This window comes from Larimichthys crocea, chromosome VII, assembly GCF_000972845.2.
Source record: "Larimichthys crocea isolate SSNF chromosome VII, L_crocea_2.0, whole genome shotgun sequence".
In the NCBI taxonomy this organism is placed as follows: Eukaryota; Metazoa; Chordata; class Actinopteri; family Sciaenidae; genus Larimichthys; species Larimichthys crocea.
The window spans coordinates 5,657,649-5,675,379 of NC_040017.1; the positions used below are offsets into that span (position 1 = coordinate 5,657,649).

The 17,731-nt window shown below is 44.9% G+C and overlaps 1 protein-coding gene across 2 annotated transcripts in view; it reads right to left on the reverse strand.

The window, feature by feature from the left end:
* The window catches only part of LOC104920889 (eukaryotic translation initiation factor 4 gamma 1), a 34,034-nt gene that overhangs the window by 8,168 nt on the left and 8,135 nt on the right, over positions 1-17,731 (reverse strand). The window contains exons 4-16 of one of the 2 annotated variants that reach the window (XM_027280150.1): positions 17,549-17,635; positions 16,618-16,650; positions 15,775-15,795; positions 15,001-15,195; positions 13,551-13,653; positions 9,178-9,317; positions 4,675-4,767; positions 4,074-4,158; positions 1,927-3,018; positions 1,745-1,833; positions 1,441-1,633; positions 392-525; positions 37-162 (exon numbers count right to left, since the gene is read on the reverse strand). In XM_027280150.1, coding sequence (XP_027135951.1) covers positions 37-162; positions 392-525; positions 1,441-1,633; positions 1,745-1,833; positions 1,927-3,018; positions 4,074-4,158; positions 4,675-4,767; positions 9,178-9,317; positions 13,551-13,653; positions 15,001-15,195; positions 15,775-15,795; positions 16,618-16,650; positions 17,549-17,635 — 2,391 coding nt within the window. Of the gene's footprint in view, positions 1-36; positions 163-370; positions 526-1,440; positions 1,634-1,744; positions 1,834-1,926; positions 3,019-4,073; positions 4,159-4,674; positions 4,768-9,177; positions 9,318-13,550; positions 13,654-15,000; positions 15,196-15,774; positions 15,796-16,617; positions 16,651-17,548; positions 17,636-17,731 lie in introns of both variants that reach the window. The other variant, XM_027280149.1, reaches the window with a different exon arrangement.

Below are 17,731 nucleotides of genomic sequence, written 5' to 3' on the forward strand. Positions count from 1 at the left end.
GAGGTCTTGGATCAGATTAAGAGGATGTTAACTTACTGGTCCTCTGCTTCCTCCTCCCATGCCAGGCCTGCCGAGGTTGGCGAAGGAGGGTGTGAAGTCAGGGCCGCAGTTCATTCCTGGTAGACGACTGGGGTCCAGCTGACGCAGAGGGGTCTTATTAGCCTGAAGAGACAGAAATGAAACTTTACCCTGATATTATCTGACATTTAATGCTGTCATCTTTGTTTTTTTTCTTTCCTGTTGCCAGTCACAGGCACTGATTACATCCCAATGAGTACTTCTGGGAGCAAAAATAACTTCCACCGACTGACAGGATGTCAAACTATACTGAGGCAATTTAAAATGCTTGAAGTGACATATGTGGCCATGCCTTCAGTGTGCAGGGCTGCACCTTGTCTAGGACGACGTCGCTGATGGCAGGCAGACCCTCAGGCTTGTTCATGCTGGCTGATATGAACTGGAAGCCCAGAAGAAACTCTCTGTCGTACTTCTTCTTCTCCTCTGCGTTGATCGGCTTCCATTGCTCTGAAAGAAACAGAACGAGCAGGACGTTGTGTTATTGGAGACATTTGCAACACGTACGTGGACAAAGGAGAGTGAATGATCCTGGTCAGTATAACTGGAGATAATGTTGCACCTCGAAATGTCCACAAGGTGGCAGACAGGCTGGCAAATGAATGAATGAATGGGTGCAGTGTAGTATGTGCTATTTGTAACTTTAATGAGTGGCGATCTTTAAGAAAGCTGATGACATTATTTACTCTGCTTTTATATTATTTACTGTGCTTTTCAAGCACATTCAAGGGGCCTTAACTAAAAGATTTCAAGACTCTCAAATCCTCCATCATCCCTTCTGAATTCTTACGATGTTGTATTTTAGCCTGCACTGTGAAAAGAACCTGTTGTTCTTATGGTAAAGATTTTTAACATAATAAATAAACAGTATACCTTTTGCTAATATTACAGTAAAAGGCATTTATTCATTTTAGTCCATATTTTCAAATATCTGATTTTACGGTGAAAAAAAACACCAAATCATGACGTAAAAGACCGTAAAAATATGCCATTAAATACTGTCTCTAATTTAAAATATTACTTTATTCTGTATAAATTATATAAAAATGCTGTATAAACAAATGTTTTCCATATAATGACTTTTACTGTACACAGAAATAGTTTTGAGATTTTCAGAAAAACTCTACAACGTAAGAATGAAATAAAAATCACAGCTTCTTGTGGCTTGTTCAAATATTTGCATTGCCATCGCATAACTATTGTTTTCCACTGAACACTCGTATCAACAGAAGCACAATCAAGATAAAAGGACACTCCCTTATTCTCACAAAAGCAAACATAAGCGTAGTCAGCGTCGTACATGTCAAGCTAGATAAGATTTGGTCACACATTGCCGCAGACAGGTATCAAGGTTCAGAGACCCACCCTCTTTGTACTGGTACTTCTTGTCAGTGGCGTTCTGCTCGGGAGAATCTGGCTGAATGTTCTCAGCATCCAGCTTGTCCTCCTTGTCTTCCCACGTCAGGTCCGTCTCCTCTGGGGCAGGAGGGGAAGTGGCGGGGGGTTGGGTCTCTGGTGCTCGTGTGGGGGCTGGCTCGGGCTCCGGTGGGGCCACTACCTGCTCAGTAAACACACAGAGTTCACCTTAAATCTCTGTCTCCGCCAGATTTGGAGTAATGTAGATCCACTAAGACAGGCAAAGAAATGCATTACCACCCAGCACACACACCTCTTTAAAGGCATCCAGGAGGTCTCCCACTGCCTCCTTTTTGTTCAGATCCTTTATCTTCCTCTTTTTCTTTGGCACAGACACAGCAGCTACAGGAAGACAAGCACAATCAGCCTCCGACAAGCAAAAGCAGATTATAAGTCGAAACACTCAAATATTTTAGCACGCTGTAATTCACTGACCTTGCATAGTAGTTTCTACAAGGGCAGGGGTGACCATCTGAGGAGGAGGAGGAGTGTCCTCCCGCTCCTCTGCTGTGGGAGGGGGAGGAGTGGGCACTGTTTCCGGGGCACTGTCCGCTATGGAAACCGTCTCTGCGAGAGATGGCTTCTCTTCCTTGGCGGTGGACTGGGGCACTGGGGCTTCTTCTTTGACATCCGTGGCTTCTGGAGGAACCGTGTCTTGTACCTCAGGCTGGGTGGGTGCTGCTGGGACGACCGGATCAGGAGGAATCTCGTCAACAGCGGTGACAGCGGGTGCAGGTGCAGGTGCAGGTGCAGGTGCAGGTGCAGGTGCAGGTGCGGCTGCAGGCTGGTCAACAGGTGCAGGTGCGGCTTGGACGACAGGCGTAGGTGCTGCCTGAGCGATGGCTGTGTAGGACTGTACGACGGGCAGCAGGCTGATTTCAGGCTCAGCGATGGGGCTGTCGTCACACTCGGCAGTACTGACGGCGGGCACCTCGGGGTCTCGAGGAGCCGGCAGTGGCAGGCCGTTGGGGAGGCGGAGCTCATCGGGCTGTGCGATGGGAGACTCCAGAGGCGCCTCGAGGTGACTGGGTGGCAAAACGACCGACGGCCTTGCTGGCAAAACCTCTGCAACACCATTAGTGGCGGAGGGAGGTGGAAGGGGAGTGTCCAAAGAGGCAGCTGCTGCCTCCTCTGCTTCCACCTCCTCCTCCTCTTCCTCTTCCTCCTCCTCCTCCTCCATCTCCTCCTCTTCGACCTCCTCCTCTGTTGCTTTGTCTGTTTTGTCTTGTGCAGAGGTGGGGATAGGGTCGGGCAGGGGTGCGGGGTAGGCAGGCACCTCGGGCGCTTGCTGCGGGGGTGGTGTGGGTTCTCGTGGTGGTGGGGGGGCATCCATCACGTCTGCGACAGGGACGCTGGGTGCAACTGTGGAAATAGTGTCGACAGGGGCGTCCTCTGCTTCTGATAGTAAAGGGGGTGAAGGGGGCTTAGTGTTCGTGTCAGAGGAGGTAGCCTCAGTGGGGATAGGGTCACCCTTCGCAAGTTCAGGGGTCTTAGACAGAGGAGGGGGCGTAGGTTTCCCTCTGTCATCTGGAGGGTCAGAAAAAGAAATGTTAGACTAGACATCAGGATTACTTCAGTGTTTGTGGAGACTTTACATGAGCACACAAGCTGATTCATGCGACACAGATGAACAGATAGTCAGTTTCCTGATATGAGCTAGAGCTTCTTCTAAGAATAACCTCAAGTGTCTGATGAGTAATTTCATTTGATACAAGTTCCCTGAATGGCTGTCACTGGGCGACCAGTGTTGTAGTTAGTCTACGTCCAAAAGATAAAGGCAGATTCATCAGCAACTTCCATCAACACACATGGGTTTCATGGAATATACATAATATTGTACAGGAGCTAAGTCATGAGTCCCTCATATCCAGAGGCTGCTGTGAGATATCACTTGGTCACAGTTATGGCTTTATAACCACACGGTTTAACTGGTGGAACATGTCGGCCAACAAAGCGTTGTTTTATTAACTGGGCTTATTCCCCCGTTAACCAATTATTGTAGCAATTAAGCTTAGTCATAAAACATGAGTTCACACATAGCAATGAGGTTAACCGCGGGCGTTCTCACAGCTCCAAACCATAGTGAAACGTCAACTTGATGCTGATTTGATAATAAGTGAAACAATGGATAAGTAACTGGAGGTCCTACAGGTACTCCTTCCACCTCTGCTGTGGCCAAGGGCTCTAGTGCTGCAGCAACCGCCCTGGGTGCAGAGGATAAATGCAAAAGAGAGAAGACCTGTAAATATTCTGAAATGTACCTAAAGTTTGGATTTACTTTCAAAGAAACCGAAAGGTCTGTGATTGCCGATGTGTGTTGTTTGTGCGGCAACGCGCTCTAACGAAAGCATGAAGCCACCGTTCCAGACTGCAGCCTGAGGATGACATGACGCTCTGCCTGACAATCTCCATCTACCCCAAAATAGAGAAGCTGTGTACCACCCACCAGGGCCAGTCAGGTGAAAGAGACCCCTGCTATATACCAATAAAACAGCGTGTAATAAGCTGAAGTTAAATATGAACAATGATCCAAATGATCACCTCGTGGTAGATTGTACTATCTTTGAGCATGTGGCACTCACCTGGTCTAACCACTGCTGGTGTAGCAGCAGCTGTGAAGCTCTCACCGTTGGCCTGGGCTGGACTTTCTGTTCCAGATATGGCTGTCTGTTTGGAAACACACACCAAAAGGGTTTTTTTTTTTTTTTTTTAAACACATGAGAACAGGTTTCACGTGAGTCCCTGGTTAAATATCTGAGCTAACATCAGGACAATGAGATCATAAATCAGTTAGATTTTGACAGGTTGTAGTGTAACACGTTTATGAGGGCTCGAAATCTGCAACATTCCTCATAAAGTGCTACCATATGCGCAGCGCAGACGAGTAACTGTTGTTTTAAAAAGGATTTTATACGCTGTAATAGACTAAGCAGATATTAACACAGTAAGAACCTATAATACTATAAAAAATAAAGACTATATATTCTTTAATATGGACCCCAGAGAAGGAGCCGTTGCCAGGTAACTCAGTGTCTAATATAGGAAGTAACTATGGAAATTAACGCTTTCTTCGTTTGATACGTGATCTGCAACTTTTTGTGTCATTTCACTACATTTGAATTTTTAAAATTTGCCTAAGAAAATGTAATACACGTGTAGCTGTGTGTGAGTGAGTGAGCTCACCTGTGGTGGGGTTGGGGTAGAGCCACTTCGGCCCCCTGACATAATCTCCTCTGTGATGTCTCGACCTCCTTGGTTAGGGTCTCTTATTCTGATCTGGAGGGCAGAGAGAAGAGGTCACAAACAATCACACAGGTGATAAATCTGCAGAAAACAAAGGAGAGTGAGGAGAAAAGCAAAGGGTTAAAATGTTTCAGGGTGAGGACAGCAGCATGTGAAGGGAAGAGCTGCCTTCCCATGATGCAACGCCTACATCGGTCAGCCCTTTTCTGCGTGTACGACTCGCTCGCTGCCTCCGTTTCAATGAAAAGCTACGTTTCTCACATTGTGAACGCTGAGGCACACTGAATCAAAAAAAAAAACAAAAAAAAAAAAAACTAACCGCCGTGCAAATTCCTTTGCCGTGCAACTGAATGCGCTAAAGCTTGTTAGTCACTGCCACCAGTGCAAGCTGTTTGACTGAGTGAGAAAAGTGGAAAACGAATTCCACTGCTGGTTCAAATTGTTGCGAAAATACCTGACATGAAGGCAAACAACGTGAAGCTCTCCTGAACACACACACACACACTGAGGCAGAGAGGGGGGGGAAAAAAACAGGGTCAAAATTTGATCACTCACTCACAAGGAGTGCCCATACGTTCTGAACACATGCTTTCTATTTAGCACTCTTTTTCTCTCACTCACACTCTACATACTTACTGAAGGAAGTCAGAGCTGTCATGAAACTGTGTGAGCCACAACGCTGCTAAATAAGGTGACGCATGCAAGTCACTAGACAAGGATTAAACTGTAAAAAAAAAAAAGTTAGCAGTGAGCTGCTGCTCTCTGGCCTACTTTTGGACTCGAAAAAACAACAATATTGGCTTGTTGCTACTGACCTTTACCTGGCTTTAGACCGTCGGTAACTCCTCTCCCGGAGGATTACTAACCCTAGCGGGCCTCTGTCATCCTGGGGCTGTAGTAGCCGTTGCAGCGGATTCAGGGTTTGGACTTTAAACCCCTACAAAAAGCAGGATGGTGGGTGGACGTATCCAGTAGAGTTTTTTACCCTCGGCTTAACTTGCACACATCCAGGCTGTCATGGAGAGCTACACGCCGGCAGAACAGGACAGAGCAGGGCTGGGCCTGACTGTCAGTAAGCTAGCTAGCAACTTGACTCTCTCTCTCTCTCTCTCTCATGCACTGAACTGAACAGGGAGGGGAGAAAAAAAAAAAAAGGATAAAGCGACTGGCCTTGTAAAGCTATGGTATTGGAATGCACTAGCCCGCCCACAGAGACTAACAGACAGTTAAAGGGGCCGGAGGGGGCAGGGTAGGGGGGAATGGGAGGGTTTCCAGAGGGGGGAAAAAAAGGTATCCTTATCAAATGAGCTGCAGCTAGCTGAAGAAACTCCCCCTTTTCCTCATTCTCTCTTTCTGCTCGGTCATCCTGCTTCACACACTTCACTCCTCTGTTTTTTTTCCCCTCTCTCGGGTGGTTCACCCTTTCTGAAAGCAGAGGAAACCAGTACAGGAGGAGGAGGAGGAGGGGGTGCCACAGCAGCAGAGGAAGGCTGGCTGGTTAGCGCTTCCGGCTCAGAAGGGGGGAGGAGACCGGTGGCCACGTGGAGCTGAGCTATGTGCTGACATGTCCTTCACCCCTCCTCCCCTTCCCTCCCCTCTAGATGTTCTCTTTGACACACAGTGTGAGGGAGAGCAAGGGAGCAGGAAAGTAGAAGGAAAAAAAAAGGAAATTTGCAAGGCTACAACTTTAGCGTGTCTCTAGACACAAAAAAACGGCCAAAGTTTTGTACATGGTGGCAATTAAAACATGACTGCCATGCGCTGGAAACTACTTAAAGACTAAAGTTCAAACAAACACACTCGTCTTTCTCTAGCTGACCTGCATGCAGCTATACAAAGGGCGTGTACCTATAAGCAGGAAAAAAGCCTTGAGTTCTATGTACACTATGCTATAAAAGTGGAAAGTTGCCCACCCTAGAGCCTTGTGTCCCTATTGACGTGTCCTTTACAAGACACCAACTACCTACCTACCTGCTCTCTGCATCAGGAATGCTAAGCTTGTGGTGTGTACTTATCCACACAGAAATGCCTTTACTGTGTATACAACCTTACGGCTTACTCGCTCACAAAGATTTGCGCTGCCGATCCTCCAGGCACTGACCGTCATTTTGAGTTTCACTATTGGGAGTTTTACATTTTGTGTGGATGTGTGTGACAGATACGCAGAGTGATGTGCGGGGGCCTTGAAGCCAGTGTTGTAGCACCGGCTTGGGCCCATGGGAATCGGCCAAAGTACACCCCAGGCAACCGCAGTCGCTGATAAGCAACCAAGTTCCCCAGTGAGAGGGGACCAGACATCGCACAAGTCTTGTCCCAGGCATTTCACACAGAGAGAATAGTATCAGGTATTTACACCACACTAGGCCTTAATGTGACAGATTCTACATAGAAACTACACATGACGTCGTGGTATTTCTTTCAACATAGCATACGTCGAATTTGCGAGGTTTAATCAGCTGAAGACAAACACAAAGGTCGTGATCTGGCCTCCATGAAGTCAGGCCAAAAATGAACCCACACAAACTGTGGCATGAGCTCCAAACTCGCCAAAACTAGTTTCAAGACACATAAAGTTGATGAGCAGAACATTGAAAGGAAAACCACTAGATAAACCTGTTGAAATAGCTCAGGTTTGTGCCTATCCTCTCAGCACATACACCTGTTTTCAGAGATGTGTCACAAAAAGCAGCAGTTTGTCAAACAGGTTTTTTTAAATAAAAAAACAAAACAAACACTTGACACCACAGGGAACAACATATTTTTCATTCTAGATAGAAGAAACTGAGAAATCTGGAAAAAGGAGGGCGATTACATGAGCAGCACAGACTGAGGCTACAGTTCACAGAGAGCTACCACATACCAGGCGAGGGCCATCTTAGAGAGCAAAGGGAAACACTAGACATACTGTAGAAGTGGGGGAATATGTCGCACAGCAGCTTAGTCTTACAGCTCAACAAGTTAAGGTCAAGTCCGTCACTATCTGTTTTCAAATCAGGGAACTGAACGCCACATCCAGACGCAGAAGTGACTCTAGAATCTTCTTAAGAGATTGCGACACCTTGGACTAGATGCATTATCTTCAAAGCACCAAGTCACGGATTACTGTGCAGAAACAGCGTTACCTGTTCATATAATATTATGGCACAGTGCTGCCCTCCCACTGCATTTCTAATTTGACGGTGATAAAAAAGGATCTAACTCGATGCAGCAGAACCAGAGATCTTACTTGTCAAAACCTGCCTTCTTTTGAGCCACACTCAAACTCAACCAGTATAGTCAGAAATTCTGATGTATTATGCTAATAGCGGCTAGTGTATCCTTTATGCTCTATCCTCCAATCAGAGATGAGTTAAATCATTTCTTTATAACCAATACTTCACAGCTTCCTCTGAAGCCACACGCTATACAACTTTTAAAACTTTGTTTTGTTTGTTTTAAGATGTGCAGTAGTACCCCCAGAGACTAGCAGACACACTTTCATCTGTAAAATCAGTGGAGTTCCCCTTTAAAGTCCAAACACATTCTTTCCAGGGTGAATTCTTAGCTTTGCCTAGCCGCTGTGAAGGCGGTCATGCAAAAATCACAGGGGGAAAAGAAAATCTGCAATCTGCAGTTGGAGCCCTTGGGTAGGAAGTTTACTCCCGAAGTCATCGCCTCAAATCTGAGTGTGGCAAACAAGTTATTATTAGTTAATAAGATTTTATTGATTCCTTTACCGTCATGTTGGTTTAATCGGTTAAGTTTATCAGTATCGCATATTGTTAGTTAACTAGTTGAGTGCTGTGCCAAACAATTAAAAGTAATAATAATATAGTTACTGCTACTAACTAAGGTTTCAGAAATAAATATAATAAGAGATCCCATATTCCCAGTTCATTTAACTCAGAAACAAAAATATTTATATCGCACTAAATATATCTCCTTTGCTCCTCACTGACTTCCCTCAGTGTAGGTTTACGGTTGCGTGTGACTGTCTGTGTGTACCTGGATACCGTGTATGTCTCCTTTGCACGTTGTAGCAAGCAGTTAAAGCTGTTGCATTAAGGGAAAATACAAGTTGTAATTATTTAGGAGCAAGTAATATTATTTGGCTTGCAGTCAGAAGTATCACTCAGTTGTCTGTGTAGACAGAACCTGAAACAGTAGCTGTTTGAGGCTCGACTTTTCTCACGCATATAATGTATTCAGATGGACGTAACATACAAGAATAGTGCCAGTTAAAAAGAACCTGACCTGAACTGATAAACAGATCTTGTCCAAACATAACTGATAACAACATTTTCCATTTCACGTGAACCGTTCCTTTACTGGAAATGTATTGACATTTCCATCATATTTCACACTATATGCATCTGTTTCGGTGGTTTATAATAATCTGTGGGGAGACTACAATAAGTAATTTCATAGTGTGACATGTTTTGTGCAGCAGAATGCTGACTGTACCTGTTTGCGCTCCCGTTTGGTGTGGATGTGTTGCGGAGGCTGAGGTGGTGGTTGCTGCTGTTGTGGGGCAGGGTTCATAATGACCGGTGCCGCCTGCACCGAGGGGGTGAACTGAGGCTGGGCGGGGTAGTAGGCCCCTGCTGTGGATCAGACACAAGAGAGAAATGTAAACCAATACATGCAGACTTCATCACATAGCCAAGACTTAGCATAAACATATCAGCCTGTTGCACAGACATACAGGTAGTGTTTACACAACAGCATTACAGTCTGTAGTACTAATGTTCTCAAAGTCATGTCAGGCTGCAGAAAAGCTGCATGTAAAACATGAAGGTTTGATTTCTTGATGATTTGCAGTGCAACAGCTGCGGTCTTAACAGTTATAATGGCATTTCGGTGAGGTAAGTGCACTTTTTATAAAGTCTTCTCTCGGTCATGTGAGGGTGCGTTAAAACATTAGGCATCCATCGAGTGTTCTAGGAAAGAACAACTTACGATATCTGCGAACACACCTCATAAAACTAAAATTAAACCTGAATTCCTACATCGTTTATATAAATTATGTTTACATTTGGGTTCCTGACAATAACCCTGTAAACACCGTAGACATCTTGCACGAGAAGTTATGATTTATGACTGAATGAACAAATAAATCAGAGAAGAGGTTGGAGGCTTGATAAGGACAGACACAGATCATGTAAACTTGATAAGGACATTCAGACCAAGTGATTGTTAGCTTATTTAATCATTTAATTATGCACATATACAGGTGTTTTGCACGCGCCACGCCAGTATGATTTAATCAATCAATCATTTCAGCTCTTCAGTTTGCAGCCCGTGTTTTCATGCAGTCTGAGTAACCGGTGACTGAAATCAAACATCAGGTGACTGTAATTTAACATTTTCAAATAATACTTCCTTTCAACAGGCCCTTTTCAGATTGCTGCAGCACAGCAATACATCTAAAGATTCCTGCAAACAGCAGCTATCAGCTTGTCCTCAATCAGGACAGTATCAGAACAAACATCATTGCCTTAAAATCAACATCTTAAAACTCTCAAAATCTCTGTTCATGTTGTATCTGAACGCAAGTCAACAGAAGCAGACATGGCACCTGGAAGGCCCCACAGGTAGGCCTTCAGACCATGACACAGCAGTCTTCCCCTCTGTCAAGCCCTGCATTGGCATCCCTTACTTCTTAAGGCCATGCATATTTATGATGTTCACAAATTTGTGAGGAAAGCTGCTGCCAACATGACCAAGAAAAAAAGACAAGTTCAAAGAACCTCTGCTATCCTGCCGGGTCAATAATGTCAACAAGACATCCACCCACTCATATTACCTGGCTGCGGCTACAGTTCAGAACCAGTGTTGGCCCACTTTGAAAAAGGACTGGGGTGAAAAAAAAGAAAATCCTCAGATTGAAGAGGCCTCTCTTTCAGCCCGGCGGTAGCTAGCTCCTGCTCTGCCACTCTCCCCCCTGTGCAGGCATTTCAGTCTAACTCACATTACTGAGTCTGCATTGTTGACCAGGAGCAGCACAGCCTAAATATAGTCAAAACCCCACACCGGCTGGGGGAAGAGAGCGAGCGAGAGGGAAAAGAAGGGAGGGAAGACGGATGAAGAGAGAGAGAAGGACAGAGGAGAGGGAGAAAAGGAGCATGCTTAAAACCAGAAAGCCAGAATGAGAATTTTCTTGGACACTGTCCAAATGTAAATAAGAGGATTGAGATATGACTCACAAAGTAAGAGAGAGATATGGGAAGGGGAATAAGGTGGGGGGGCTGCAAAGAGACACACTGTCTAGGCGACACCTTACCCTCAGAGTCCTGCTGCTCTTGAGACCCACGGTTCCCCATGCTGAATGCTTTGCTGAGGGCAAAACTGCGTATGGGCAGAAAAAAGAGAGAGGGGGGTTTCTCTTCACCCCCTCTCTAACGTTTTCCTGTCCCCTCTACAGGTGCCCTCTCAGAATGACTTCTTTTAGCGCTCGGCCCTCCCTCTTCCAGCGTGTCTCTGTTTTGCTCCTCCCTCTGACCTTCCTAATTCCTCCCTGCCTTTCACCCCCCCTACCTTCCTGCCTCCCTCCCTCCCTCTCCCCCTCTAGAGAGTACTGGCAGGCGAGCGGAGCTATTCAGTTGTGTCGCTAAGAGCAACTGTGATTTGCCTGAAGACTCCCCTATCCCTATCTTTCCGCCCTTGACAGCAGGAGCGACCTGATCCACGCTGGCTGATGTCACAACCTACTACAGAAGGGAGGGGTGGGTGGGCTGTGTTGTGTACATGTATGTGGGGAGAGTTAAGGAAGTCACTCAGCTTGGTGGGAGGGTGTCTTAAAAATAGTCACCTTACGCCGTCAACACGGTCTATGTGTGTGTTTCTGCTAGAAAAGGACTGAGTGCTCACGGTGTTGGAATGACATTCTGGGGTTGTTACTATGCACTTATAAGCACTTTATACTGGACGCTGTAAGTCCTAAGGGTGAAAAGTGTAATGATTTCCACATATATAGTAGATCTGTGTGACCTCCCTGTCTCCAAGGAAACCTGAAACAGCCCTGCACTTTCAAAGCCAGTGCAGTGATCAAGCCCATTAAGAGACCTGAGTTTGAGAGCCACGTATCATGCGTCACATGACCAGTTATTTAGGATCATGTGCCAACCTCACAATCATGACATGCCATGTGACTTGCAGAATGAGTAATGTGACGCACGGCCTCCAACACAAACACACACACACGGGATGTAATGACCTGCACGGTCGCGCAAATGTCTGGCATAAACAGCCACACGAGCTCCCTCGTATCACAAGTGATCTGCTAACGCACACAGAGAACAGACCTTCTCTACGTATTTGTTTCTTCACTGACAGAGAAAGGTGAAGAGAAGTAACAGCTATCTGGGAACACTAAACCGATGTTTGAGAAGGCAAAAGATAAATAAATCAATCAGAGAGTTACTAACATTTTCAAATGTCTTTAAAACAGTTTTAAAAACTTTCTCCATGCATTTTTTAGTACATGCAGTACAAGTACATGCAGGTGCAGACTGTGCACAAGTTCTATTCTGGTGCCATGATGATCGTACAATACACACTGATTGTGTGAGAGCATGACATGGGCCTAATAGGAAAAAAAAAAAGTTTTTACAGTCCTGTATTCAGGCCAGTGCATTCTATTGCTGATGAGCTACAGTTTAAACAAAGACAACACATAGTTCAGATGCCTGCTGGTGGGGGGTCAGCAAGTTTATTTTCAGGGCATCATCACTTCTTGTGGTGCACCGACAGTCAGTCACCTCTAGAGGGCGTGCCGTCACATGGGATCACCAGCAGACATCTGTAGAGCTGCTGTGTGTCAGACAGAGATGTGAAGTAATATGACAGAGTAGATTAAAGCTAAACACTGAAATGTTCATGTGTGTGAATTATAATAGCTACATTCTTTGAGTGTATTGATACAGATCAGACTGTTACATTCATCTTTACTTACATACTCTCGTGCTTTCATTTCTATTTTCTCACTGCTTTTAACTTTTTTTTTTAACAGCCACATCCCTCAGTGACAACACAACAGTGTAACTGTATTTCATTTCGTTGTGTGCTGATTTCTAGAGACAGATGTCATTGCTCTTTGGTTCTAAGGAAATTGCTTGAAACACCCCAACCCCCCAAAAAAAACAAAAACACACATTCTGCTATTCATTTTCCTTGAAGCAGCACAGCTCCATGCCTCTGTGCTCCAGTGACTTTCACTCCTGCCTCTAAAACTGCTGCTCTATTTACTTCTCATTTCATATTAACTGGACGTGTCCAAAACAACAAGAGGCAGAAGCGCCGACGAGCCTTCCGGAGTTTACTTTAGATAAAGATGGCTGTAATTAAGAGTAATATCATACATCTGTGCTTTTCTGTAAACGTTGCTATGAAGAGAAAAACAAAACAAACAGGAAGGCTCCCAGACAAAAGCATACATGTAGGCCAATAGGGTAACATATGGAATAAACCCAGATTTACAGAGCAACTGAGAAGGTCAAAGACAACATGATGTCATCATGTTAGGACTACAGAGGCTGCAGAAAAGTGGAGCTGAGAGGTGAAACGATCATGGAAAACTAGATGGAGTATATTTGGCTATTTTGTAGCTCACCACATTGCCTGCACTGCCCAAACATGTTCCTTGTGTTACATTAAAGTTCACCTAAACCCTCAAACCACTTTCTTCAGCTGAATACTCACGTATATGGACATTTAGCTGGGTTGTTAATTGATTCAGTTCAAGTTTTCTTGAATCATTAGTGGCTCCTGTGTCAAGCTAAATGTGTGTCTCTCTGTGTGTGAGTGGCTCAGGCGAGGCCCCAGGTAGAGCCTCTTACCATAAGTACCATATTCAGCGGGGCTGGTGCCTGGGTAGAAGCCTGGGGTGCCTGCTGGGACTGGGTATTGCTGGGGTGTGGCCACATAGGTTGCTGACCGGTACTAAGAAAACAAAGAAGAGAGGAAGAGAGAGAAGGGGAGGAAAGACAAACAATATTGTCAGATCCAGTCATAAGAGCAATATTAATCACATGTGCAAAAAGTGGTCTGGACAGCATTTTGTTCTGTTGCCAATACACAGCTTCATGAAGTCATCACCTGGAATGACTTTTTTTTAAACAGGTGTGCCTTGTAAAAAAGTTGGAATGGAAGACAGTCCATCATCACTTTAAGACATGAAAGTCAAGACCTTTGAATTGTGTCTTCAAGTGCAAGTGCAAAAACCATCACTTCGATGAAACTGGCTCTCATGAGGACCGCCCCACGAAAAGAAGACCAAGCCAAGATTACCAGCCTAAGAAATCGACTCGGATTAGAGGCCACATAAATGCTTCACAGAGTTCAAATAGCAGACACATGTCAACATCAATTATTCGGAGGAGACTGCCTGAATCAGACCTTCATGGTTAATCTGCTGGAAAGAAACTTTGACTGGGGTAGACAAACAAGAAGAGAAGCGAAAGAGAAAGGCTTGGGCCAAGAAAAACACAAGGAATGGACATCAGACCAGTGGAGATCTGGACTTTGGTCTGATGAATCCAAATGAGATTTTTGGTTTCAACTGCTGTGTCTTTGTGAGATGCAGAGAAAATGAACAGATGATATCTGCATTTGTGGTTCCCACCCTGAAGCATGGCTGGGGTGTGTTTGATACTTTGCTGGTTACACTGTTGGTGATTTGTTCAAAATTCAAGGCACACTTAATCTAAGTATTATACTAAGCATTCTGCAGCGACATGGCATCATTTCCTCAAACACCCCTCCAAGACTATTTGAGAACTATTAGACGAAGAAGGAGTGCTGCATCAGATGATATGGCCTCCACAATCACCTGACCCAAACCTATTGGAGATCATTTAGGATAATTTGGGATGAGTTGGACTGCAGACAGGCAGAACAGTAGCCAGCAAGTGCTCAGCATATCTGGGAACTCCTTCAAGAATGTTGGAAAACCATTCCAGGTGATGACCTCATAAAGCTGACTGAGCTTGCAAAACTGTCATCAAAGCAAATGGTGGCGACTTTGTAGAATCTAAAATATGAACCATATATTTGCATTGTTTACCAAATGTGTTATTTCATAGGTTTGATATCTTCAGCAAACCTCTGACTGGTGCTGTATATAAATAGTTTGTGGATACAATGTTTACAGAATTGATTCAAACAAGAAAAGTACAACAACATGACAGAGGTGATAACAATGAGAAATCTGGTGATGTACACCATCTGGCTTGAATAAGAAGAAAATCTGGCAAGCGTCACTCAACCCCCGGTCTGTGCACCCCCTACCTGTCCCGGTATGAAGTAGGCAGCTCCCTGTGGTGAGCTGGGGAAGGGCAACTGTTGCCCAGGGATCATCATCATTTGGGAGCCAGGGCCTGCCTGGTAGACGTGGGTGGGCGTCACAGGCCGAGGGCCGCTGTTGGGAGGGACACCCCGAGGCCCACTGCTGGGAGGCAGGCTGGGCCTGTTGGTGTAATAGGGCTGGAGAGCAGGTGGAAGATGAAGGAGATACATGGAGGGTGAGAAAGAGGAATAGAAAGGTGGGGATGAATGGTGATTGAGGAGACAGAATAAATGTAGACAGGCAAAAGAGAGGCCGCGGGAAAATGTGGGAAGAGGAATTGGATGGAAATAAAGATATAAAAGACAGAGACAAATAAAATAATTAGTTACCTTTCTGAAACCCCTGACATAAAAACTATCCCCCATGCCCTCGCTTGATTCTATCTTGTGGTATAAAGTGGAGTTAGCTTGTCCAGCCAAAAAGCTAGCCTCATAGTTTGTCCGTGAATCTATGGCTAGACTCCAAATGGAAACATATTGGCCCTGCTTGCCAGAAGAGATAAAGCAGCTAATGCTGGTTCATTCAGAGCCTCCTCATTGACATTCTGCTGCTGGCCTGGGAGCTAACCGCCGTAACCAGCAAAATGACACCGAGCCAACAAAGCACAACACTGCCAAATATTAGACACACACGGTATGCACTCTTCAAGGGGGCGAGAAAAAAAAAGAGGATGGGGAAAGAAAAAAAAAGTGGAAGAAAGAGCAAAATTGAGTTACCTGTAGTGACCTGAAGCTTCCCTTCAGCAGCGCATACACAGATGACACACAGAGACACATCAAATGGAAGCAAGGAGAGGGTGGGAAGAGAAGGATTGAGAACGAGAGAGCACCACAAATCAGTTAGAGCAAAGCCCCCAGAAACTGGCTGTTCTGAGCCAAGCAGTGAATTAACAAGCAGCATGCAGGGAACAGGCTCAACAGTGAATCCTAATAAACTAGATCTAGTTACTCCTGAAGAAGATGCAGACTAAAACTTAACAAATGGAACTGGAAGATAGGCATGAATCGTTTTCCATATCAGACATTTTTTATTACATTTTTATGAACACCTGTTTAAGTACTCCTTTACATTCTCACCCTCATATTTATATTTAGCTACGGCTATAGTTCACTAATGCATGATCTTATTACAAATACCTTCCCACATCTATAGTAGGTGCAATATTAAATGTGAATACCTCTGAAATAATATGACACAATGTTAAATGTTTATTACTAATAACTGATTTTCTTTGCCATCATTTTGTAACTTTCCTCTTCTCATAACTGGCCACCACCATAGACTAGTACATGACAAATTTGGGAAACTAACTTGAAGTTTCCCAGGGTTTCATGTATCATACAAAAAAAAAAAAAAAAAAAAAAAAAAAAATCAAGGTATTTGGTATGTTGTTTCATTTCAAGATTGCCCAACAATAGTGTAACTCTCAGCGAGGATATCCACAGTCTTTTACTTCTTTCGTCAAAGCACCCCTACATCATCTCTCAACCTTCTGTGTCTGATGTGTGTTACAGGATAAGACCCCCGTCCGCCATGTTAGTCATTTGTGCTGTTAGTACCTGTTGGTGTATAGGCCGTGGCCCTGGGGCAAACTAGAGGAGAGGAGGAGGAAAGGCAGACAGGACAGAGGTTAAAGACGAAAGCACCAGATCCATGCTTCACTCACCAACTGACAGACTCCTTCAAGTTCTGCACCTTTAAGACTGCACTGAGAACAGGAGGGGTCTTTTTTTTCACAGCCGTGCCCACTTTCCTTAGAGACACATTTTTTTGGTTGGTTTTGTCTAACTGCCATTTGCTTGCCAATTTATTAAGTACAAAGTTATTTTAAAGGACGGGTGTGTGGACTTTACTGGCTCTGATTCTGTTGTTGGTAACTGCGAATTTGTTACCGGTTTGTAACCCTTGACTCATATAAAGACTCATATTAACAAACAGTACAGTCTATTGGTCAACCTCTAATAAAGTACAACAAAAGCAGTTGGAGCCGTTTGCATCTCCTCCCATCACTCTGGAGCGTTTGGGAGGAAAAGACTTTAAATCATGTAGATAGGGCCAGTGCAAGAATGTTGCACACTAAGCTGTGATACTTTGTGAGGACAGGCTGATACTGACAGTTAAAAACGGTGCAGAACTGGTGAGAAGTACGGCTGGCAAACAGACGTGCAAGGAATCAAAGAAATTCACAAACGGATTTGCGAGACTGTACACCGCGTTTATGATGAGAACGATTTCAGTGGGCAGCAATAGAGCCAAACATTTGCAGAGGAAAAGAAAGACCATGAAGCAATCTATCCAATGTTTTAATCTTTAAAGTTAGGGTGGTTTTTGATTTGACAGAAGCCAAAGACTCGTGTGGAAGGGGATGAATTCCTTTAGGCTGACTGTTAATAACTTGCAATATCGCCTCTGATATGTGACGGAGTGGAGCAAAGTCCACCACTGTAGGTGTGCTGTGGGGTGGGGTGGGTGAGCGGTGGGCAGGCCTACCTGTCGGGTCTGTGGTGTTGGGTTCATTTGTGGAGGCGGTGGGGTGGCAAACACAACAGAAGGGGGCTGCCCAGGGGGGAATGAGGGCTGCAAGAGACAGAAAGTGAAATCAACAGCAGAACAGTGGAACGCAGGAAGGAATAGGGCGTGAGAGGGAATGAGCGGCAGACAAGTGGTCAACAA